Source organism: Sciurus vulgaris, assembly GCF_902686455.1.
Source record: "Sciurus vulgaris genome assembly, chromosome: 3".
Classification (NCBI taxonomy): domain Eukaryota; kingdom Metazoa; phylum Chordata; class Mammalia; order Rodentia; family Sciuridae; genus Sciurus; species Sciurus vulgaris.
The window spans coordinates 65,240,619-65,266,777 of NC_136463.1; the positions used below are offsets into that span (position 1 = coordinate 65,240,619).

The 26,159-nt window shown below is 35.1% G+C and overlaps 1 protein-coding gene across 7 annotated transcripts in view; it reads right to left on the reverse strand.

The window, feature by feature from the left end:
• Positions 1-25,607, reverse strand: part of NSRP1 (nuclear speckle splicing regulatory protein 1) — a 54,939-nt gene extending 29,332 nt beyond the window's left edge. Inside the window, exons 1-3 of one of the 7 annotated variants that reach the window (XM_079130860.1) lie at positions 25,557-25,593; positions 25,083-25,112; positions 24,262-24,355 (exon numbers count right to left, since the gene is read on the reverse strand). In XM_079130860.1, coding sequence (XP_078986986.1) covers positions 24,262-24,355; positions 25,083-25,112; positions 25,557-25,576 — 144 coding nt within the window. In that variant the 5' untranslated portion in view covers positions 25,577-25,593. Of the gene's footprint in view, positions 1-8,478; positions 8,626-13,903; positions 16,708-18,916; positions 21,037-24,261; positions 24,356-25,082; positions 25,259-25,556 lie in introns of those variants that run through there. The other 6 variants (XM_079130863.1, XM_079130861.1, XM_079130866.1 and 3 more) reach the window with 6 other exon arrangements.
• Between the last annotated feature and the right edge of the window lie 552 nt (positions 25,608-26,159).

Below are 26,159 nucleotides of genomic sequence, written 5' to 3' on the forward strand. Positions count from 1 at the left end.
AAAAAGAAAATACAGTAAAACTTGTGAGATACAACTAAAAGAGTATTTAAAAATTTTAAAAATTTATGCATGTTTATAGAAAAGTACCTTTAAAAGTGAAGGGTCATGGAAATTAATATTCTTGCAAGATAGCCCCCAAAGAAAAATGGAGAGGTGAGGCTCAGGAGGAGGGAGGGGAAAGTAGACAAGGATTAACCTCCCAGCAGATCCTTTCTTGGCGGGCAGATACTGAATGCCCAGCCCTAAACCTGACCTCACCTATGGCCAATTAGTCCTACCCTATAAAACTCAGACTCCTTCTGTAAAGGGTGTGTGTGTGTGTGTGCACAGTTCCATACCTACAAAATGGGCCCTCCCATGCCTGATCAATGGACTTTGCTGTAGAAAAAAGGAAAGCTTGCTGATCCGAGGTTTGCCTCTGTCATTTGTGAGCCGTGAGCTTGCAAAAAAGGCAACTCAAAAGTTGGAAAGGATCTATAGACTAACCCAAATAAACACAAAGGAAACAAAGATAAAGAACTTGATCAAACACAAATTAAATCAACAAAAGACAAAAAGATCAAAAGCTGGCTGAGTGTAGTACATGCCTATAATCCCAGTGATTCTGGAGGCTGAGGCAGGATTCCAAGTTCAAGGTCAGTCTCAGCAATCTAGCAAGGCTCTAAGCAACTTAGTGAAACCCTGTCTCAAAATTAAAAAATAAATAAATAAAAAAGACTGGGGATGTGGCTCAGGAGTTGAGTACCTTTAGGCTGGCTCCCTGCAACAACAACAGTAAGATCAAAAGTTGGTTCTTCGAAAAGACTGATAAACAGATAAACTTCTGACAAAATTAATCAAGGAAAGTAATTCAAGTGATAATAGATAAAAGATTCTTAAAATACTATAATCATCAATTTTGTTAAAAAATCTGAAAACCTAGGCAGAATGGATAAATTTTCTTAAAATTGGTTAAAGAACTTGCATAAAACAAAAAGACATCCTCTCCCACAGAGGATGGGAAACTTTTAGGGAAACCCTGACTGAAGGGTTATGGAAAATAATATTCCTAAAAGACAGCTCCCCAAGAAAAATGGAGGGACAATATAGCTCAGGAGGGAGGGGAAATTGGCCAAACATTAAACCTCTGGCAGCATACCCTTTCCTAATAACAATGGGCCCTAAACTTAGACCTTCTCCCATAGCAAATTAGCCCTAAATGGAGGCACAGCAAATACTAAAACTCTAGGAAACAATGGATCCCAGAATAAGAACAATGAATTTCAACCTTTTTAAAACCACCCTCCTAAGTTAAAGTTTTAACCTGTACAACCAGCCTTGATGGTCAAAACTGCACCTACACAGCTTCCAATGATTACATCATTGTATCCTACATAAAACCAAAATCCTCTCTGTAACTGGTGGCCACTTTCCCATCCAAAAAGTGGGTCCCAATGGCACCCGAGTACGTGAAGAAATAAAGCCTTCTCTGAATCCTTCGCAGTCTGCCTTCCCTCCTTTTGCCCTCACACTGACAGTTTTGCAGGCTTAATTCTACTAAATTTTCAAGGAGCAAAATAATCCCTATTTTCTGTAAATTGTTACAAATAATAGAAAATAAAAGGGAAAACACCTACTCTTTCTTTTTTTTTTTCTTTTAACTGGGCATTGAACCCAGGGGTGTTTTACCATTGAGCTACATTCCCAGTCCTTTTAATTTTTTTTTATTATTATTTTTTTATTTTGAGATAGGATCTCACTAAGGTGCTTAGGGCTTCACTAAACTGCTGAGGCTGGACTCAAATTTGAAATCCTCCTGCCTCAGTCTGCTGAGCTGCTAGGTTTATAGGCGTGCGCCACCATGCCAACACCTAATTTATGAGGTTAATATTTTGACTTCAAACTGAATAGGAATAAGAAGAGAATGATAACTATTCGGTTTTTAAAAATTCTATATTTGCCTATTTGGCATCCATTCACCACAGGCCCAATAATATTAACTATATTTTCTTATTTTCTGTATACCCGAGGCCCTGGCATTTGTGGCTTTAAGACTGGTACAGACAACTCTCAGGGCTAGCCCAGGAGTATACCTTTCACATGTAAATTAACCAAACCAGAAACCATTCTATGAACCACTTCCTCTAGGTTTTTAAATTCAGGAAGCAAAATTCCTCTGCCCTAATTACCTAGGGCCAGGTATCAAACAACTAGTAGCTACCCTGAACTCCTAGACTCATTAACAATACTCAAATTTGCCAATCCTACAGTTTCCTCTGCCCTGTTCCATCTTTCCATTGAAAACATAATTTTAAAACTGTGAGAAAACTATGAACAGAAGAAAATTTCCTTAACTTATTAACAAACCTATATACTAAAAGTCAACAGCAAACACCAAAATTAATGAAAAAACCTCAGAAACATTCCATTTTGGAGACAAAACACGATGCCCACTAAGGTTTTTTTCAATATTACTTGAGGACTTCACTGATCAATGGGAAAAAAAGAGGTAAAAATATTAGAAGAGACGAAGATAAACTGTTAAGGTAAATGCAATTAGAAAAACTGTGAGACACAGAATCAACTTTAAAAAAGAAAAATCAGTTGTATTCTACACAAGAACAGTCAACCAGAATCTATACTTGAAAATAAGGTATCAGGGCTGAGGATATAGCTCAGTTGGTAGAGCGCTTACTGCGCATGCACAAGGCCCTGGGTTCAATCCCTAGCACCACAAAAAGAAAATAAGGAATCATTCACAATAGTTACAAAAATATTAAGTATCTAGGAACTAACCTACAGACAAAACATGAAACCTTAAAAAGAGGCAAAAAATTCTTATAAAAAATTATAAATGGAGAAAACTATCGCATTTGTGATAATTTTTATTACCTTTTTAAAATTTTCTTTTTATGTGGTGCTGAGAACCTAGTGCCTCACACTTGCTAGGCAAGTACTCTACCACTGAGCTACAACCCTGGCCCCCACTTGTGGATTCTTAAAATATTAATCTAATGGAATAAATCCAAGGCAATTCCAATACAAATTTTAGGTTTTTTTTTTTTTTTTTTTAAACTTTTTAGCAGTTTATTTTTGTTTCTTTCATTAACTATGTTTTATTCCCCCACTCCTGGGAATACTGCAATACCAGGTCAATGCATGGAGAAGACAGAGCTAGCTCTTATTCCATCTCCTATTTCCAAAATCCATTGAATATATTGTTCTCAGAGAGAGGAAGCATCAGATATTAAACTGAAGAACAGATATTACACATGATCTTCGCCAAAAGGCCGAGAAGTGATTAGAAGCTTTATTTTTTAAGAAATTTCTACACTGACTCTAAAATGTCTATGTAATACAAACAGTTCAATCAAATTTGAAAACAAATACAGTAAGGGACTCACCCAACTAGATAAGAGCTACTACTAAGCAATAATTTTAAAAACTGGTATTGGTACAGCAACATATAACCAAAAAAAAAAAGTGTGACATCAGATTCATGGATATATGGGAAAAAGATGACCCACAAACAAGTAGGAAAAGTATTTATTAGGAAAACTAATTTATTCTAAAAATAGTGAGTCCCTACCTCACAAACTATATGAAGATGAACTACACATGGATGAAAGGCTTATATATGAAAGTTATTTTAAACCTAATAGTGAAACAATGTTACAGACATACTCTATGATCCAGAAATCCCACTTTGGGATATATATTGTCAAAGAAAATCTTGCAGAGATTTACAATGGGACATGCATGAGAATGTGCACATATATCAAACACATCTTAATATGTTTAAAAGAGCCAGGTGCTCTTCCCAGCCACTTGAGAGGCTGAGATTGGAGGACTGATAGTTCAAAGTCAACCTCAGCAAAAGCAAGGCACTAAGCAACTCAGTGAGACCCTGTCTCTAAATAAAATACAAAAAGGGCCAGAGAAGTGGCTCTGTGGTCCAGTGCCCCTGAGTTCAATCCCAGGTACCCAAATAAATAAATAAAATGAGCTTATACAGCTAATGATTTGTGTTTTTTGTTTTGGTACCAGGGATTGAACTCAGAGGAGCTTAACCACTGAAACACATCCTCAGCCCTTTCTGAGATAGGGTCTTGCCAAGTTGCTTAGGGCCTTGCTAAATTGCTGAGGCTGCCTCAGTCTTCCAAGACACTGAGATTATAGGCATGTACTACCACTCCTGTCTTACAAGATAATGATTTGAAAATGTCTTGAAATGAAAAGTATGACCGGCATCTCTCTGCACATTTCAGAAGTTTACCATATGAATAATAGTTCTTTCCTTTATTAAAGCAATACCACAATTTCAGAAAGAAGACAGGTATTTCTATATAGACATATAGGACAGCGTGTATATGTGCACACACATGTATATAAATGTCATGAAGGATGCAGTTCTGAAATAATAATCTAACTTTTTGTGTGATAACTTCTCTGAGATGAAGACAGCAAAAAGTGGAAGCAGCATAAAGGGGATATACAAAAAGCAATTTTGTATTGCTTATAAGGAAAGGAGTATAGTTCTCTAGTACTCACATATAGTGTAAGACACTGAAGGAAGAAAAAATGATTCAGCACATAGTTTCAATATCCTACATTACATCAGCCAAAAACTGATAGGAAAATGCTTTCTAAGCTTGAGCAAAAATATATGTATTAGAATTAATGTTATTCTTCCAATTATTCTTTTAATTCACCAATAAAAGAAAAACTCTTATCAGTTTATTTCAGTTAGAAACACACACTTAATTTCAAAAGGAATACTGACCATGTTGGCAACAACTAGCACTTAGAATGAAGAATCAAAGGTTTTGTAATCCTCCCTACACAAACCAAATTTTAATGAAATACACTTGGTAATGTTCCCCCGCTCTCACCACCAAAAAAAAAAAAAAAAAAAAAAAAAAAAAAGCACTAGTTTGGCACGTTTAATCACAATGACAAAGTCAGGTGTGCAGCATCCTGAGTATAGACTTTATTAAAGTTCAGTTATAAATATACAATCTCTTGACACAGAAGATGTAGTTCTTGCAGATAAAAACCCAGAGGCAGGAAATGAATCTCCTCCCAAATACTGCTTCTTATCTTTAAAGTAACCTTAAATTATTACTAAAGTAATAAAGTAATTTTGTTTCAGAAAGTGATCTGATCTATTTTATTTTGAGCTTTTGATATATCCAAGAGTGAGATGGGGGATTATTGCAGTTTGTCTGGCTACACACACTAAAGCACAACATGAAAATAAAGACTTTAAAAAATACATTTATGTATGCATGTATGTAGTGCTGAGGATCGAACCCAGTGCCTCATATGTGCTAGACAAGCACTCTACCACTAAGCCACAACCCCAGCCCCAAATAAAGACTTAAAAATGATTTTTATAGTAAAACTGGAAAAGGCAATATCAAAGTCCATCAGTAGATGAAAATGTGTATTGTTTTGGAAAAACAGAAAACTGATTTACTATTTAGTACATCTGGAAGTAAAGCTTTTACTATCTTCTAATTAGAAAGTTTCTGTAACACAGAATAAGTAAAAAGGGCACAATGAGATTGTATATAAACTGAATAAAATCATAAATCAAAAATAATTATGGATATTATTGCTTATTTATGTAATTTTTCTAATATAATGATTCCTAGTTAATGGCCACAACCCAAGTTGGAAACCAAGATTCTATTAAAAGGTCACAAAAAGGTCAGGCTAACAAACATGACTACCAAATACAGAGTGAGATGGAGACAGCACAGGAAACTTTCAGATAACTAATGATTGATGATGGTAATTACTATATACAGAGAAGATATCATTATTATTATTACAGAAATACAGGTGCCATTTATTACACTTCTACTTTGTATCATGCACTGTACTAGAAACTGAAGATATATTTATTTTTAATTTTTTTAAAAAGAATTTTAAGTAGCTCGGTATGGAGGTGCACACCAGTAAATTCAGCAACTTGGAAGGATGAAGCAAGAGGATCATGAGTTCAATGCCAGCCTTAGTAACTTAGTGAGACCCTGTCTCAAAATAAAAAGGGGAGGTGGCTCAGTAATTAAGCACCAATGGGCTCAATTCTCAGTACAAAAAAAACAAAACAAAACTTTAAGTAGATAACATTAAAGTTTTTGTTTTTTTTGGGTTTTTTGTTTGTTTGTTTTTTAATATGGGAACTAAGTCTAATAAGATTAAACAACTTGCCCAAGATATTAAATTAGGAAAGCAATACAAATTCTGGTTCAAGCTAACAAATCAACACATCCTATAGCTTCTTTCTTCCTAATCTAAATGATAGATAAATTCATAATTATGCTTGAAAACATGAAGGGGTACCCTCAGTGAACTGGAAACCCGAAGAAGATGGAAAGCAAGAAATCAAAGTATCCACAGAGGATTAGTGATAGAAAAGGTAGGAATGGTTTCTAGGGTATATGTTCTGGCTTAAGGGAAGACAAAGAAGAAAGATTAATTGGGCATTTCACAATAACGGTAGCATGGCAGACATGGATCATTACATATTGCCTTCTTACAAGAAGACAAGTAACAGATTTAGTTTCTGCCCTTTGTTGAAAACAGTGAACCCAGGGGTGTGAATAAGAAAAATGCTTCAGGGGCCAGGGTTATAGCTGGGCTGTAAGCACTTGCCTAGCAGGTGTGAGGCACTAGGTTTGATCCTCAGCACTACATAAAAATAAATAAATAAAGTATATTTAAAAAAAAAAAAAAAAAGGAAAGAAAAATGCCTCATATGATAGGTTTGGGGACACCCAATAACCAGAAATTTGTTTAGGGAGCAGTATTACATTAACCAATAACAAATTACAAGACTTTCCTGTAAGTATGCAGTAGTAACAAATAGAGCTGGCCCCAAAATCTTCAAGGATTTGTTAAGACCAACAAAATGTGAGCTGGAAACTCCGTAACTGGAAGAACTCACACCTTGGAGATAACATTTTATTGAGATAATACTTAAAGACAGAATTTTGTATCCATAAAAAAGTCTTTAAGAGCTTTAAAAAGATTATAATTAAAGTAAATTCAAACTTTACTAAACAAGAGATAAATTCTCCCAGAACGCACTGAACAAAGAAAAAAAATATGAAAACACACACAGGTTCTATTCTTATCAGCCATAAATGCTTAGGAAATCTAACAATTTTAAATGATTCCAAGCATTTGAGCTAATAAGTAGATTAGATGCATAATCTCCAGCAAATTTTTAAAATTCTACCTGCCCATTTCCTCAATTATAAAACAAGGTTAAGACACTGTATTTCACTGATTTAAGGGCTGGAGGTATAGCTCAGTGGTACAGCACTTGCCTAGAATGGGTCCAATCCCCAGCACTTCCAAAACCAAAACCTACCAAAGAAAAACTCCAGCATCTTTCGCCATTTCTGAAACATGCATTTTTCACATTTAATCTCTCAGAAATCAATGATATCTCCAAAAAATATCTGTCACCCAAAAGGCAATAATTATGTACTAAAATACAGGAAAACATTCCACGGACATAAAACATCAGTATGAAAACATCATAGATTTGATAAAATATTTGTCAAAATATGATAAATTAAGATGATTACAAGATAATCCATATAAAATCTGTAGAGCAATGCCTAATATACAGCAAGTACTCAATAAACATAAGTTTTTCTTATTTTGTCCTACCATATATCAAAACACGTTATAATGCTAGAGCAATTGAAGTAATACAGCACTGGAAGGATTAGAAAGAGTAATCAATGAAATAAGAGTAGTCCAAAGAAACTGACCCACATGGAAATTTAATATGCAATAAATGAGCCATTTTATGTCAGTGGGGAAAGCACAGACTGATAGCTCTCAATCCTGTACTGCTGTATATCCCTTTTAAAGAGGTATTTGTTAATGCCCCGTAACTACAATGAAGTAAAACCCACTGATATTATAGATCTTCTACATATAATTTTAAAAACTATATATACAAATACAATAGAAGACCATAAGCTGCCAAATGCTTCCACTTTTATGCAGAATCACTATAATCACCAATAATGCTATAAATAAAAATGCTGAGTGCAGAATTGGTGACCGAAAAAAAAAAAAAAATAGAAGTGAGACTAATGACAATGGTAAATTTTCTTATTGGTGATCAACTCTTGGTAAAATTCTGAACAAAACAAGATATAATCCTTCCTCAATCTACAAGACAGGCAAATTAGGGGGAAATTTAACATACGTTTAATCATGAAAAAATATTACTTTTTAAAAAAGTATCTAAAAAATTTATTAAAAATTTCATTTAATAAAAATAAAACATACAAAATATACCGTATTGTGTGTAAAAAGAATTTAGGTCTTAGGTTCATAAAATTATAAGCAGCTTTTCATCTATATGCACATTCAGAGAGATTTCAATTATATGAATGGGGGGCATCAGATGCAGAATATCTACTAGCATCCCTGGCCAACTAAAAAACTGTGCCAATAGCAACCTACCTTTAGTATTTGTGATAAGCAAAAGTCATTCCACAAATTTCTTAATGTCCTTTGGATGTAGTAACAAGTCCTTTGGAAACTCTTGGGATAGACTTTAAAAAAACAAAACAAACAAACAAAAACCAAATTCTGACCAACTGATGAAAATCAAATACAGTTTAATCACCTTAAAAATATTTTTAAGTCACTGGAAGGCAGATTTGTGTAATTTTGCATAATAAAAAACACGTTTCCAGAAAACTTTTGTGTTCCTTTTCCAACTAATAAAACAAGACTGACTTTGAAGTCTGTCTGATCTTTGCCAGTTGCCCAACTAGTTCTTTTTCTATTTCTTCTGAAATTCATTCTTTGAAACTCTTAAAATTCCACTATGAACAAACTGACCCTCAAAGGAAGCATAATACAATGTTTACAAGCACAGACTCTGGAATCAGGCAGATCTGGACTCCAAATCTATGCCTACAATTTTAGTGCTGTATATGATATGTGCCAATTAACTCCTTAATACCTTAGTTCCCTTAACTGTAAAATTTCTCCTTTTTCACTAGTTTCTTCCCTTTTAGTCTAAACATACACAAAATAACTCTATCCTAAGACAACAGCAAAAAGGAAAATTCCAATAATTCTACCATTCTTTCTTTATTATGGGCGGGGCGGGGTACCAGGGACTGAACTGAGGGGTGCTTAATCACTGGGCCACCTCCCCTGCTCTTTTTATTTATTTATTATTTTACTTTGAGACAGGGTCTCGCTAAGTTGCCCACCACTACCATTATTTCTTAAACTAGTATTTCATCTCCCCTCCCATTTCTGTAAAATTTTCAAAATGTACCATTAATAAAATCCACAAGTTAATGATCACATAATTAAATAAAAGAGAAGATTATAGGGCTAAAGAAACACTGGGCCTAAAGTAATACCAATAGAGCTATTAAGTAAATTAGAAACAAGACAGAACTGAAATACTAAAGGTTTAAGATAATAATGGTTAACACAGAGGAAAAAAATAAACACATTAATTTCCCAAATATCTCTCCTTTAATCCTGCTCTACTTTTTTCATGGCCCTTGTGATCTTTCACACTAATACATTATTTATTACTTATGTTAATTATTTATCACTTTTCCTTCCTCCAATGGAATATAAGCTCCACAAAGGCAGTGGCTTTCGTTGTATTTCACTGGCACAGAGAAGGGGATCAATAAATAACTGCTGAGAGCTGGGAGAGATGGCACATTTCTGTCATCACAAATACCTGAGACACTGAGACAGGAGGACTGTTAATTTGAGGGTAGCCTCAGGAAGTTAGCAAGACCCAGTCTCAAAGTAAGTAAGAGGCAGTGATACAGCTCAGTGGTAGAACACCTGTGTTCAATCCCTAAGCACCACTGAATAAATGCCAGTTGAATGAAAGAATGAATAAACGCATAAGGATACAGGAAGACAAAAATGATCCTTCAAAAAGATAATCCAGCAAACAGACCACACAAAGTATTCCGATATAACAATTCCTATGAAGTTAAGGAAAAACTAAATAGTTAGATAAAAAAATGACAATGTACTACAGGAAAAAGTAATTCAAAATCTGTTTGCATCAAAACATCATATTTAACTTAAGGATACAAAGAAAATACATTCTCTAGTTGCCTAAGTCAGGAAGTGGAATAAAAGAAACTATTTTCATTTCCTCAAAAAAATACTCATGCCAAAGAAAATGACTAACAACTACAAGGTTTTTAAAATAAACTGTTATTCTAGAAATGCTGCACCCTTCAAGTAGGTATTTAAATGATAAAAGCAACAGACAAGCATTCTTTAACAAATGAAAACTGAGAAAATAATGTCCTATAAGCACAGGTTGGAAAACTATGAAATTAAGCCCAAGACCTCAGAAACGAAAAGGCAAAAGGACCAGTGGAGTGAATCAAATTAAATTAAAGTCAATGTAATGCAAGGATAATTCCAGAAAATTAATGTAAATTATCACAATAAATGCTAAAAACCATTAATACTCATTTTGATTTTTAAAATTCTTAGCAAACTAGAAATTGTAGCAAAAAACTTACGGCAAATATATTTAATTATGAAACTTTATAAGCAATTACCATTAAAGGAACATGACAAGAATGTTTCTATCACTGCTCTACTTATCTCTGTACTATAATTTCCAGTCAATGCAATATAATATAACCTAAAATAGGCACAAAGAAAGAAACAGGAGATATAAAGAACTGAAAAAAGACAAAAATACCTTATTTGCAGAATAAAAAAAAAAAAAAAAACCAAAGTATTAGAACTATACAGATGCTAGAATTAACACAATAAAAAGTATTCAAATACATTGATAATAATAAACTAGAAAATTCCCTCATACAATAGCAACAAAAGTCATGAGTATATATAAGTAAAACTAAAAAAAGTATGTGTTGTGTTATTTTTATGGCAAAAATTGCAAAATTGTACCAGAGTATTTAAAACATCTTAACAAAGAAACCATCCCTATAAATGGAAATACTGAATTATTATTGAAAGGTATAAATTACCTCCAAAATTAATCTATAAATTCAGTGAAATTCCAATTAAAACACCAGCGTTTTCCATGATGAAACTGAAAGTGACTCTAAATTTCACTTACTTAGTAGCTGGGTGTGGTGGAGAATGCCTACAATCCCAGCAACTTGGGAAGCCCAGTCAGGAGAATCACAAGTTCAAAGCTAGCCTCAGAAACTTAGCAAGGCCCTTACCAACCCAGCAAGACCCTGTCTCCCAAAAAACAAACAAACAAATAAACAAACCCACAAAATTTTAAAAATTCACTTACATTACCCAAGGCAATCTTGATTGAACCCAGGGACACTGTTCCACTGAGCTACATCCCCAGTCCTTTATTTTTTGAGATGGCCTCAATTCAGTTATGAAGCTGGCTTTGAATTTGCAATCCTCCTGCCTCAGTCTTCAGGGTAGCTGGAATTACAGGTGTGTACCACCCTGCATGGCAGACTCAAGGCAATTTTAAAGATAAGGCACTACAGTGAAGAGGTTGAGAGAAAACAAGTCCACGGATGGCTTTGTAGTTTATAGTTAAGAATTCTGGTTGTGAGTTGGGTGTGTAGCTCAATGATAGAGCCCTTTCCTAGAATGTGTGAGGTCCTATGTAAGACCCTGAATTCAAACCCCTGCCAAAAAAAAAGAAAAAAAATTTGTTTTTTATCCTAATAATATCGGGAAGTCAATAGTGATTTTTAAAACCAACAAGATCATTTGGAAGTATGCAAAGAGGCTTAATAAAGGCCTAAAGACAACCTGAAAAATCACTAAGTGGCAGAGCATGGATTGCTGAAAAATTTCTTTCCATAAAAGCAACAAAAACACTAGCAAAAATATGTTAGATCTAACTTTTTAGAACTCTGGAAATTAACCAAAGGCTTACAGTAGTCCAGGGGGTATTTATTCAAGAAAACCCAGTTGAACCTCAGTAAGAACAGTGAGGTTTCTGGCGTTTTAACTTGCTCTAGTCCCATCATTCCTCCACCTCACTTAGTGCCATGGTAACCTAAAATATGTCATCATGAGGAAAACCAGCAGTTTGGCAACCACAGAGGGGCAAGTAAAGGGTTAGAGCTCCTTCAAAATCCCATGCCTGTCTGGTGGTTCCCCAGATGTTACCAACTATGTTACCAACTTGTTCCCAAGGCTAACTGACTTGACTTCATATTCATCAGTGCCAAATAGCTTTTTATCTGAATATGTCTGTCAAAAAGGAAGACAACTTGGCTGGGGTTGTGGCTCAGTGGTAGAGTGCTTGCCTCATATGTGAGACACTGGGCTCAATTCTCAGCACTGCATATAAATAAGTGAATCTTAAAAAGTACATAACTAAAAAATATTTTAAAAATTGAGGGGCTGGTGATGTGGCTCAGTTGTAAAGCACTTGCCTAGTATGTGTGAGGCACTGGGTTTGATTCTCACCACCACATAAAAAATGAATAAGTAAAATGAAGGTATATTAAAAAAAAAAAAAAGAAACGTTAAAAAAAAGCTTAGAAAACAACCGCTATGTAGGGCTCATATGTAGCATGCGCAAAGTCCTGGGTTTGATCCCCAGCACCAAAACAAACAACACAGACAAGGGTTGCTTGAGGTTGTGGGAAACAGTTACAGGAGTTGTACAAACTACAGGCTACTTAAAAGCTGGGGACTAGGTTGTCAATAGGGGTCTTTAAAAACTCCAAAACACTCCTGGGAATCTTGATTGTCACATGCATACACAGCCAATGAATATGACCAGTAAAGACCTGAGAAGATCTTACCCTCTCATGAGTGACCTTGAGGATCTGCCAGAAGTGAAGGCGAAGGCAGACTTGTAAACTGCAGGGCTGAGTATTGAAGAAATGCTACAACATATGTATTGTTCATCCCTAGGCTAAGGCCAGGAAATTTATTAATTCCACGTGTTTAAGGAAATCTGTCAAATCATTAGATGACCAATAATAGAGCAAAGACTTCAATGGCTGCATGCAAAAAAGAACACGGACTTTGCAGATTAGTTTTTAAAAAGTTACTAAACAAAATCAGGCTATAAATATAGTTCAGTGACAAAAGTGTGTGATTTGCACGTACAAGGCCCTAGGTTTGATCCCCAGTGGTAGACCACTTGCATAGCACATGTGAAACATTGGGTTCGATCCTCAGCACCACATAAAAATAAATAAAAGGTACTGTGTCCATCTACAACTAAAAAATACAAAAAAACAAAACAACAAAAAACACTGCTTTAAAAAAAAAAAAAAGTCAACAAACCCCAAGTACAGGAGAGAATTTTCCAGAGTTGTCACATTACATCATTTTATTTTATTTTTTTGGGCAGGGGGAGGTGGTACTGGGGATTGAGCTAATGGACATTTGACCACTGAGTCATATCCCAAGCCCTATTTGCATTTTAAAGACACAGGGTCCCACTGAGTTACTTAGCACCTTACTTTTGCTGAGGCTGGCTTTGAACTCCAAACCTCCTGCCTCAGCCTCCTGAGCCGCTGGGATTACAGGCCTACAATACCACCGCACCTGACAATTTAAAATGTTCAACTTAAAAAAAAAAAGTATGAAACTCCCAATGAAGAACGGAATGTGTTCAAAGAGCTGAAGAAAACCATAATAGAAGAACTAAAGAAAACAATGTTTCATCAAACAGAATACCAAGAGAGACATCAATCATAAAAAACAAAAACACAAAATTCTGGAGTTGAAAAATACAAGGCATTCTATTTCACAATAAAAGATTTAAAAAAAAATCTGACCACATTGTCAATGTGAGTCAATTTGGCCAAAAGCATATCGATATAATCAAGACTCAAAGCAACTTTTCAATCTAAAAGGACCAAAGATTAGTATCATTTCCTTTCTGGGAAAGAATAAGAATTCCTACCTCATCCCATCTTCACAATCTGGGTTGTCTCAGCTACTTCTATAATGTTGTTATCCTACTGGGAGAAAAAAATAAGAGGAAAAGAATTCTCTTGCCATCTCTTCCACTCATAAAAGAATTTTGTCATTTAGTGCATCCCTTTCTTTCCTCTTGCTTTTTCACTCCTAGACAGCAGGTTAAGGATCAATTTTTTTAAGCAAAACTTCACAATTACTTTAAATCCTTCACTGCTTAGGCTGCTATTTAGATTTATTCAGCATCATGAACTCAGTAGGAATTCAATTTGATAGCATGAGAAAAGTTCAAAAATTCTTAGCCATCATTCTAACCTAAATTTCCTGACATATTCACAAACAATATGCTTTGTCACGTTTATGTAAAATTGTCATTTTATTTGAACTATACCAGACTACTCAAAAAAATAGGAAATTTGATTATAACCGATGAAAAACCACAACTAAAACACTTTATTCAGATGTATTATAATGTTCAGATAGATTAAAATTTAAACTTTTTCTTACCATTAGCCAGCCAACAGGCTTCCAGCTAAAATAAAATTAGTTTTTCATTAGGAAAAACATACCTATGAAGATGGCTTTCTTGATTTTTGCTTCTGGTGGTAGTGGGGATTGAACCCAGGAGACTTTACCACTGAGCTACCTCCCCAGACCTTTTTTATTCTTTTTCTTTATTTTGAGACAGGGCCTTGATAATTACTGAGGCTGCCCTTGACCCTGTGATCCTTCTGCCTCAACCAAGTTACTGGCATTACAGTAGTATACCACCATGTCCTAGCTCAAGAAATATTCCAAAGATTGGAATTAAAGTGAAGAAAGATTAAGAAAGTATGTTGTAAAATCCAATAACTTGTTAACTTATGAAAAATACAATTATGGTTATCTTTTTCAAAGCAATCATCCTTCAAAATTATAAGCATAAAATTATAAACAATTTTGAAAAACAAAACTCATACTATCACTCAAAAGAAAACCATTTTCATTTACTATTTTCTACTTACCTATGCATAGTTTTGTACAACTACCTATGCTCAATATTGCATTCTGCTTATTCCATTTTGTTTTTAAATAGTTACCAACATTCTTAGTACACTGTTAAGTAAATATATTATTCTCCCTTTTATTTTAATATGATTTAGAAACTAAATCCCCCTACTGAAAATCCTTCATCAGAATTTTTCCTTAAAAAATAATTCGGAGCCAGGTGCAGTGGTACAGACCTATAATCCATGTTGAGGCAGGAGGCTCCCAAGTTCAAGTACAGCCTGGGCAACTTAGTGAAATCCTGTTTCAAAAAAAAATTTAAAAAAGACTTGGGGATGGTAGAACACTGGTCTACCAAGTGCAAGCATCTGGATTCAACCCTTAGTACCAAAACAAATAAATAAATAAATAATAACAATGATGACAATTTCGGAAATAAAGTATGTAAAAGTAACTGTTTATAGTTTACTATTATCCTTACATTTTGTTTTTGTTTTGGGACAGGGTCTCACGAAGTTGCCTAGGTTGGTGTTAAATTCCTGAACTCAAGAGATCCTCTTATTTCATCTTCCTGAGTATGCTGGAACTATAGGCATATACCACTATAACTGGTTACCTATGACAAAATTTTGTTATTTCATGATGAATTTAATAGCTGTACCTAACAGCTGATATCTGCACATACTTTTACTTAGCCATGCTTTCACTGTTAAAGTTGGACTGACTTAAAATTTTGCAATCTTAAAGCACTGTGAGATACTTCTGAGTATGTATAAATTTTTATATAGATTTCAAAATCTTGCCATTATTTAAAAAAAATTTGCTATTGCATAAAATGTAAAATGTTTTGTCCTAGTTTACATTTCTTAGAAACAGTAAGATTAAATATTTTTAATGTTCAACTGGGCATGGTGACACATACCTGTAGTTTCAGATACTTGGTAGCTTAAGACAGGAAGATTAGAAATTTGAGGCCAGCCCAGACAACTTAGACTGTCTCAAAATAAAATGAAAAGGGCTGGGCATGTAGTTCAGTGGTAGAACACTTGCCCAGCATAGGCCCTGCATTTAATCACCAGTACAGAAAAAGAATATTGGGGGTCAGGGGTGGCGCTGGGGTTGTGGCTCAGTGGTAAAGTGCATAAGGCACTGGGTTCCAACCTCAGCACCACATAAAAATAAAATAAAGGTATTGTGTCCACCTACGACCAAAAAAAAAAAAAGAATATGCGGGGACTTTAGTGTTATTCTTCTAGTATTTAGTGCTTTACATCTTATGAAAATGCTGAAGGAATATACTACAGCTTCTGAGTAAATTTACACATGATTTATGTATGTGTGTGCATAAATATATACACATAAATACACATAAAACTAAGTTCATAAATTTTAGCTATCCTGTTTAACTTTATACTCTCTCTTAAAGAGGTCAGTTTTCTCTTTCTGGAAGCAATAATTTTCAGGTTGTGACACATCATACCTTTACATAGAACATGAATTATTTTGTAAAACTGGACCTCAAAAAGTATGCCTAGAAATAAGCATTTCAATTGGCAGGATCAAAAGGAAAATTCATTATGCTCAGCAAAAAAAACAAGCATTTATCATGTAAAAAACATCAAAAACAAAGTTCCATGTTTAATCTTTCACCCAACATCTAGCTATAGTTGTCACTAATCATCTCATAAAACTTGTAAATTATCTTTTATCACAAGTACTTTTTGAGAATAATCATATAGACCAGGGCTCAGCAAATTATAGGCTATTGGACAAATTAAACCCACCCATTTTTTTGTTGTTGGTTTGTGTCCACCCATTTTTTTGTTGTTGGTTTGTGTGTGTGTGTGTGTGTCTGTCTGTCTGTCTGTCTGTCTGTTAGAGGGGACTGAACCCAGGGGCCCTGTACCTCTGAACTACACTCCTGGTCCTTTATTTTTTGAGACAGGGTCTCACAAGTTGCTAAAATTGGCCTTGAACTTGTGATTCTCCAGCCTGTCTCTGGAGTGGCTGGCTCTGTCTCTGGGCTGTGCCCTGCTCCACCTGTTTTTGTAAATAAAATTTTATTAGAACATAGTTTTTACTCATTTTCAATGTTTACATGTTATCTAATGGCTGTTTTCACATTGACAGCAAAGTTGAGTAGTTGCCAGTTAATTCTATAACATTTATCATTATCCAAAATGTTCAGGATTAGACATATTTTGAATTTCTCATATTTTTCAGATTTTGGAAAACTTGCATATACATGAGACCCAAATCTAAATATAAAATTCACTTATGCTTCGTATATGACTTACACAGATGGCCTGAAGTTAATTTTATACAGAACTTTTAGAGTACCTGCCTTTTGACTGTAATCCTGCACACGAATTAAGGCAAGGAACTGTCACTGACAGCATTATGTGGACACTCAAAAAGTTTCAGATTTTAGAGCATTTTGAATTTCAGATATTCAGATTAAGGATGTTCAACCTATGTATCTGGCTCTATAAAATAAAGACAATTAAACCACCTGAGTAAATAACTTTATTGATTCTTGGAAGACAGTCTAGACGTCCAGATACTCTACTATGGTAAAAAAACATGTATGCAAAGAACTTTTAACACAAAATTTAAAATGCTAAGAGATATAAGAAAGGTAAAGAGTGTCAGAGAAAGGAAAAAATTATTTTTAGTAGGAAAAAATGGAAGCTTACAGAAAACTTTGCATCAGGTTTTGAAGGATGGCTATAATTTGGATGTACAGAGTTGCAGAGAAGACTTATGCTGTGAAGAAACGCAGACCTGACAAAAATTACCACCAGATGGTATACTTTGCATGGAGAAACAGAAGAACATGCTAGTAAGTATTTAAGGGCTAAAGCATTAAATACAATTAAGTTAAGGAGCTGGGGAATAACAGTGATTAGAAGTGTTTTAGGAAGATCAATCAGACAATAGTATTTAAAATGAATTTGAGAAATAACAAGGAAACCATTTATAAAGCTATTAAAGTTGATCCAAGAGGAAATAAAGGTGATAATGATGGGACTGGAAAAGGACAGAAAGACTGGAATAAGTACATTAGTATGACAGCAAAACCACTCAAACGTTTATGTTCACACAGAAACACTGGAATATTCTTTCTTATTCACTTGGGAGAAAAAACTTTAATTTCCCTTGCCTTTGAACAAAGTGATAATTATTTTTAATTAGTTCTGATAATTTTAAAGAGAAATACTTAAATAATTAAAACTATCATTTCCCCCCTTCCCATTTCCAACTAACTCTGAATATATGCACTTAATGAAACAATTCATGTGCTAGGGCCCCCTCTGCTGGACCACTGGAGATGGAAGTGTGATCTTAAATTTGGTATCTTAAATGTTTCTGAATTGATGAAAACAACAATAGTTTGCTTCACAGCAGTTCCTTTCCAGGTATCAAATGTTTCCCTTAGGAGGGAAACCATAAAGAAACTTTCTACATTTTCCAAAGCACCCATAACTTTATTGTTGCATAAATTATTGGTTAGTCATTAAAAAAAGATTTCAACATATATTCAAACCACACAGTATTTAAACATAACTAAGAAATTTACTTCTCAGCATGAGAATAAGCTGGAATTGACTAAATTGATTTTTTAAAAATATTTTTCAGTTATCGATGGACCTTTATTTATTTATATGCACTGCTGAGAATTGAATCCAATGCCTCACACATACTAGCAAGCACTCTACCACTGAGCTACAATCCCAGCTCCCAAACTGATTTTTTTATAGGAAAGTAAACTATAAAAAAAAAAGTTTCATAGTCAGTTCATTAAGAATTAAGCTCCCTGTTGGTTGGCTTCTGACTAGGCTCCACCAATGGAAGCAAAAGATAATATACCAGAGGGTAGGAAAATGCCAGAGTATTTTTTCCTGTTGTTCTACCCAATACTCAAATCTCCCTATTAGCCTCATTTCTTTCTAAATAAGCCTAATTCCCATCTGGTAACCTTGGTCCTGGGCCTCCAACACCCATCACCTACCTGCATCCCTCCATTTACCACTTCTTGCTTCTTACCATTGCTAATCCCTGGACTGCCTCATCATCTTCTATTTGGCATCTCTACTCTTCTATTACCTATATAACACAGTCTCAGCATTAAAGTTCCTCTGTGGGAGGGAAGAAGAAAGTTAGAACAAATGGCCTAGGTCCTTCTTTTTGACTAGTGTACCCCACTGTTCAGTTACCATCATCTCATTTCTCAAGGGAAAAGAAACAGTAATAACATGAGTAAATTTTTAGACTGTGTAAACCTGTTCTCAAACTGAGGCACACTATAATTTGTATTACACAGTATACCAGATTAAGTTAATGTAAAACTACAGGATAAGCATGTCCCATCTTTCTGTCATATCCTTGGTGATTTAAAAAATTATTTATATATTAAAATGAACCATATAGTTGCCAGACAATTTGATGGGTAGCAGTCATTTCAACAAGTGATGCTGGGACAATTGGATATTCACATTTAAGACTGAAACTGGAACCCCACCTTATACCATATACAAAAACTAACTCAAAATGAATCAAAGACCTAACGTTAAGAGCTAACACTACAAAAACTATAGAAGAAAACATAGGGGTAAGTCTTTCAATCGGGCAAAGGTTTCTTAGATGCGACACTAAAGCACTAGCAACCAAAAGCAGGGATAAATTGGACTTATTCAAAATTTAAATTCTGTCCTTCAAAGTACATTACCAAGAAAGTGAAAAGTCCACAAAATGGAAGCATACATATTTGCAAATCATGTATTTAATAAGGTACTTGAGTCTAGAATATATAAAGATCTCTTTATAAGAGGTCAACTCAAAATGACAATTCAATTTAAGAACAGGTAAATGATACGAACTTTTTTTATTTTTAAAATTTTTAGTTGTAGATGGACACAATACCTTTATTTTATTTATTTATTTTCATGTGGTGCTAAGGACAGTACCTCACACGTGCTAGTCTAGTGCTCTACCACTCAGCCACAGTCCCAGACATTTCTTGAAAGAACTAAAAATGGCCAGTATTACTGGTCATTAGGAAAAAAGAAATCAAAACCATAATGAGATATCATTTTACAGCCACTAGAAGGCTATTAAAAAAAAAAAAAAGTAAGGATTGGGAAGGATGTGCAAATGCTGGAACCCTCAATACTGCTTGACTGGAAAGTGAACGGTGTCTTCTAAATATATCTCCAATACAAAGGAAAACACATGTCCACCCAAAAACCTATATACAAATATATATAGCAACATTATTTATTTATAATACCTAGCAACTGGAAACAACTCACATGTCCACCAACTGCTGAGTATATTAAATGTAGTATATAGATACAATGGAGCATTTTTCAGTAATAAAAAGAAAGTTGTCTGCATGACACCCTAGACTCCAACCCCAGCAATGGGGGGAAAAAAAAGTATGTGAGAAAATGGAAAAGAAATAAAGTTGTGATACATGGTACAACCTTCAAAACTAAGTGGAAGACTCCAGTCACAAAAGGTTACCAATTGCATAATCCTGTAAATATGAAATGTCCAGAATAGGTAAATCTATGGTCACAGAAAGCTGATTAAAGGTGGCCAGGGTTTGGGGTGGGGAGAATGAGGAGTGACTACAACAGATCCAAGTTTCTTTCAGGGTGATGAAGATGTTCCAAAATTAGATGGTATTGGTTGTACAACTTCTAAACACCAATGAATTGCACAATTAAAAGGGTGAAGTATATGGTACGTGGATTTTATCTCAATGATTTTTTTTTAGGGGATGGGTACAGGAATTGAACCCAGGGCCGCTTAACCACTGAGCCACATCTCCAGACCTTTTTATGTTTTGCTTTTGAGACAAGGTCTTGCCAAGTTGCTGAAATTGGCTTTGAAGTCAGGATCCTCCAGCCTCAGTGTCCCAAATCGCTGGGATTACAGGTGTGTGCCACTGTGCCCAGTTCAATGATATTTTAAAGGGGGAAGAAGACCAGAAAAATCTCGTATAAGAATAAAAAAATATAATAAAGGCTAAAATAAAAGCTCTTGGAGCTGGAGATGTAGCACAGTGGTACAATATTTGCCTAGCATACCTGGGGAGAACTTACACAGGAAACTTTTTTTTTTAATCTTTCTTTAAAATTTTTATTTATTTATTTTTATGTGGTACTGAGGATTGAACCCAGTGCCTCACACGTGCTAGGTAAATGCTCTAATAATGAGCCACAACATTTTAAAATATATAAATTAATCTTAAAATATATAGATCAAATTTCCTCTTCCTCCTGTGCTACCTTCTTCACTACCTAGAACAAAAATCCTTAAAGAGTACCATTCAACCCACCTTTTTCCTTTCCTGTATATCCAGTTTGGCAGCCAGATCCTGTTTATTTCTGTGGTTATCTTATTTGTTCCCTTTAGTTCCCAATAATGTCACTCTACTTAACATCTTCACCCCTCACCTGATTTACTATAGAAACTAAATAATAGAGAGCCTGATTCTTCATTTCAGTTTCTTCCCTTCTATGCTTCACAATTCAAGAGTTATCTTAAAACTATAACCGTATCAGTGAATTATTCAAAAATTATTGACAAAGTTGAAATTTCATTCCCAAAATTCAAAGTACCCTACAATTTGGCCCAATCCTGTTAAAATCTCACTTGCAGTAACTTTTTCTTAAGCACACTCTTCTCTAGCCACATTACTCCATGAAAATGCCTAATTATTTATGACACTGTATTTCTTGCTGTTTTCACCCAACTGAAATGATTTCCACATCTATTGTTTTTATTCACTGAGTTTAAACCAGCTTTAAAGCTGTTTAAATGCCTATTCCTGCCTTGGTTTTCCTTCAGCAAAGTGAATCATTTCATCATCTACATTTCATTAACATTTTGCAACTCTTATTTTAAAAATAAGGCACAATAGAAGATTGGAAAGAATATAGGTCTGGGGGTTAGATAGGTCTGCATTCAATCCCCAATCTCACCACTTATTTATTAACTGTATAGTCTTAGACAAATTACTTATCTGAGTTTCTATTTGCTCATCTGTAAAATGAAAACAGTACTAACAGAGAAGATCAAAGTACAACAGGCACAGAGGAATTGTAAGTAATGTTAGTTTTCAAACTTCAATCTGATTTATATTAATATGTACATGTCTTTCTTATTAAACTACAAATGGGCTGAACATAACACTATGCAGATGCTCCACAATTTATAGTGTGGTTACATCCTGATAAATCCGTAAGTTGAAACTATCTTAAGTCAAAAATACATTTAATACACTTGAACGTCTTAGCTCAGTAACACAGTACTCTATAGATGGGTTGTTTTACTTTCATGATAGTGTAGTTGACTGATACCTGTGGATTAACATCTTTGCCCACCATCACACAAAAAAGCATTGTGCAGCCAGTCCAAGGAAAAGATCAAAATTCAATGTGTGATTTCTAATGAATGCTTATTGCTTCTGAATTTTCATAAAGTCAAAAAATCCTTGTCAGTGACTGTATATTACCTCCCTCCAAAAGAATGTTATAAAGGTGCCACAAAGAATAAAGCACACAGGCTACAACTATAAAACTAATCAATTCCCAACTGGTGTTAAATATTTACTGAAACAACAAAGTACCTAAAAACAAAAAATTCAAGTTGTAATTAATAAACTTTCTAAATATGCTATCTGAAAATAATCTTGCTGCCTACACAGGAATAAGATTTAACTAGAAATCTTGATTCATTTCTTACAATCAACTATTCTTAAATTTTATGAGGAAAGAAAAACAGAAAAATGGGGCTGGGGATGTAGCTCAGTTGGCAGAGCACTTACCTCACAAGTACAAGGCCCTGGGTTCAATCCCCAGCACCGCAATAAAAAAATAAAAACAGAAAAATGGATGGAGGATATGGATTGTGCAGAGGGAAATGAGGGGTGGGGAAGAGGTGGGAGGAAGGAAAGATAATGGAATTAGACAAACATCATTACCCTATGTACATGTATGATTACACAAACAGTATGACTCTACCTCATGTACAACCAGAGAAAAGAAAAGCTGTATCCCATTTGTATACAATGAATGGAAAAAAAAAAAAAAAAAAAAAAAAAAAAACCTCAGAAAAATGGGAGAAAAAACTTAGCTATTAAGGGAAAAATCCATTTTCATTAATCAAAAATCATCAACCTATATATTTAAAACCTACAAAATTTATTACATGCAAATTTAACCTGAATTCTAAAAAATGTGACTCAAATACAGACCATTTCTTCAAAAGAAGCAAAGAAATATCAAATACTACCTATGCTACTATGTATTTAGTAAAAACTGAAAGAGAAGCTATTTTTCTGCCAGAGCAAAAGGGGTACCAGATTAACTGATGCAAAGGTCTTTGTTTTAAAGAAATATTTTAAAAACACAAGTATTAGGAGAAGCGCACATGTACCTGTTTCTGCTACAAACTGGTTCCACACAAAAATAGTTATGGCTGCTAGAACAGAAAATTTTCATATGATATTATTGTAGTACTATCAATGATAACTGTATTCACTACTGTAACTATAACTGCAATTAGCTTAGCAGACACTGAATAACCACAAAAGTAATCCCATAAAGAACTGTTACTCTGTCATGTTTGCTAGAGCATGGTTAACAAATTAGAAATGACTTTGCTAATAGAACTTTCTAGGAAATTGTTAACATATTAATAACTCATTGCTAGGTCTCCCCATCCCCATTACTGGGGATTGAACCAAGGGTCACCATCTGCATGCTAAGGAAGCATTCTACCACTAAGCTACATCCCCAGTACCTTTTTCTTTTTTTGTGACAGGGTGTCACTAAGTTGCCCAGACAAGTATCAAACTTGCAAGTGTCCTGCCTCAGTGTCCCCAGCAGCTGGGATTATAGGTAGGTGCCACTGCACCCAGCTCCCAGGGATTTTAATACAAACAAGTTTGCTACCTCAGTTTTAGTTATCTGAAAAAATTCTGCAGAACTTTTTTTTAAGAGACCTTGATGATCTTCTTCTTCTTTTTTTTTTTTTGCAGTGCTGGGGATTGAACCCAGGGCCTTGTGCTTGCAAGGTAAGCACTCTACCAACTGAGCTATATCCCCAGCCCTTGCATAACTCTTAAAGCACATGAAGTTCATAGCTTTAGGTTATAAAGAAAAAATCCTTAGATTATAAAGAAAAATCAGTGGTGTTTTCTTTAACATTCTTTTTGATAATTCTGTAAATTATATTCTAAAACACTGTTCACAAATAACAAAGGCAAAGACATCAAACTCACAAATTAGATTTTAAAAATTTATATTTCCAAAGTAAGTAGGATTAAAACATAGGTTCCCTTACCTCATCATCATCATCAGAATCATTCCCAAATACTGAAGGTTTTTGCAAAACAGGGTGCAACTGCTGTGTTTTCTTTGGCAAAATAAGCCCATACCTGCATTTTTTTTTTTTTTGAAATAGAAATTACACCATTATCTTTAAATGTTAAAAAATAATACATCCACTACCTCTTCCAGATGAAGTTACCAGGTCAAAATATGTCAGATGGTCTATGAAAACAAACATACTTTTTTGATTTTCAGTGACCTCAAAATTTTAATACACCACACGATTTTACAATGAACAGCTCTGATTATCTGTAGACATGGGCCAACCTTAAGTATTATTTTTGTCAAGGAAAAGAAATAAATGAAAAGTTCAGAAATGCTTCAGATGGTGATGTGACAGTAACATTAAAAAAAAATTAGTGGAAGGCTCAGTTCATATCTGCTAAAAATAAAAAACACTAAATTACCCTGGTGGTCTAAGAAGAGTCAAGAAAACAGCCAGACTTTTTTCTCCTGCATACTTCGACAGTTTTAAAGAAGTTATTAGATAATGTAATGCACAAAAACGGTAAGAAAATAATTTAACTGAGAAACCCAAGTAGCCACGAGCTAAGTTCCCATTACACTTCATTAAGCTCACTTGCTTTGTCTTGGAGCATCTAAGAGAACCATCAGATTAAATTCATTTAATTTCTCACGTGTTGGCCTTTAAGATGCGGAGATCACGAGAACCGCATCAAAAGTTAAGGATTACACAACAAAAGTAAAACTTTTTAAGTACGTACAATATTTCTCTTTTGCAGCAATGTACAACCCAATTCCCTATATGCCTACCCTTTTCTGTGGCTTCTCAGCACAACATTCCTAAAACAAGAAGGGAGGGCGGGAATCAGGACTTGAGCTTCTGCCAAGGAGAACAAGGCCCTCTAAGGAAACCAGGAATTGTCTCTTCTTAGTGCTCCCGAGAGAGCATCCAACCAGGGAGAAACTCAAGCGCGGGGTAGGAAGCAAGACTGAGGGGCCTCAGACCGAGCTTTTGGAAAATAGAAAAGTCTCGCTCTCTGCCCCTCAGCCTAACTTCCTTTATTTCCTCACAAGTTTCTCCCTCAAACTTCGGGCTTCCATCCTGCAAAATGTATGGGGGTGGGGAATCTATGTTGCAGAGGATTTCTCGCTTTTCCCCGTCTCTATCCCTGACGACACGGTCCCTTCACTTCCAGCGCACTTTAACTCCTCAGCCAAAGACAAAGGACAAAGTCGCCATAGCTTTTCATTCCCCAGCCTGACCCTAACTCCCGAATCACTCACTGCCTGCCCGGAATCGCCATCTTGCTCCCGTCTCCGCTGAACGTGGCCGACGACGACGTGACGCCGACGCCGACGCCGTAACGTAAACTCTCGCGCAGCTTTGGGCGGCCGGGAACTTGCTTTGTTGTTGTGTCTCTAATTGAGTCGCATTCTTGGGAACTAGACTCAGAACCGTGTTCCGCTTTGGGGCCGACCAACTGCCTCCAAGTCAGTGGGAAGAAAGGAAGGACAAAATTCCAGCCCAGTGATTCTCAAAGCGTGATCATGGAAACAACAGTATCAGCATCACCAAAGATATTGTTAGAATTGCAAGTTCTCGGACTCCACCCCAAACTTAGTCAATCAAACTCTGGGGTGGAGCTAAGCAGTACGAATTTCTTGAGAGCTCTGGGGTCATTCTAAAACGCAGATTTGAATCCTCTACCCAGCCTTTTTGTTTTGTTTTGTTTTTTTCATTCTGAGTGTTCATTTAAGTATAATTGACTCTGGGGATAATTAGGTAGAAAACAAAAATCTGTATGCTGTTAATAGTGCCTTATAGAGGACCAAAATTACTAGTAACAGTATTGTTCGTGGAGTCACTGGATATAGGCATCAAGATCA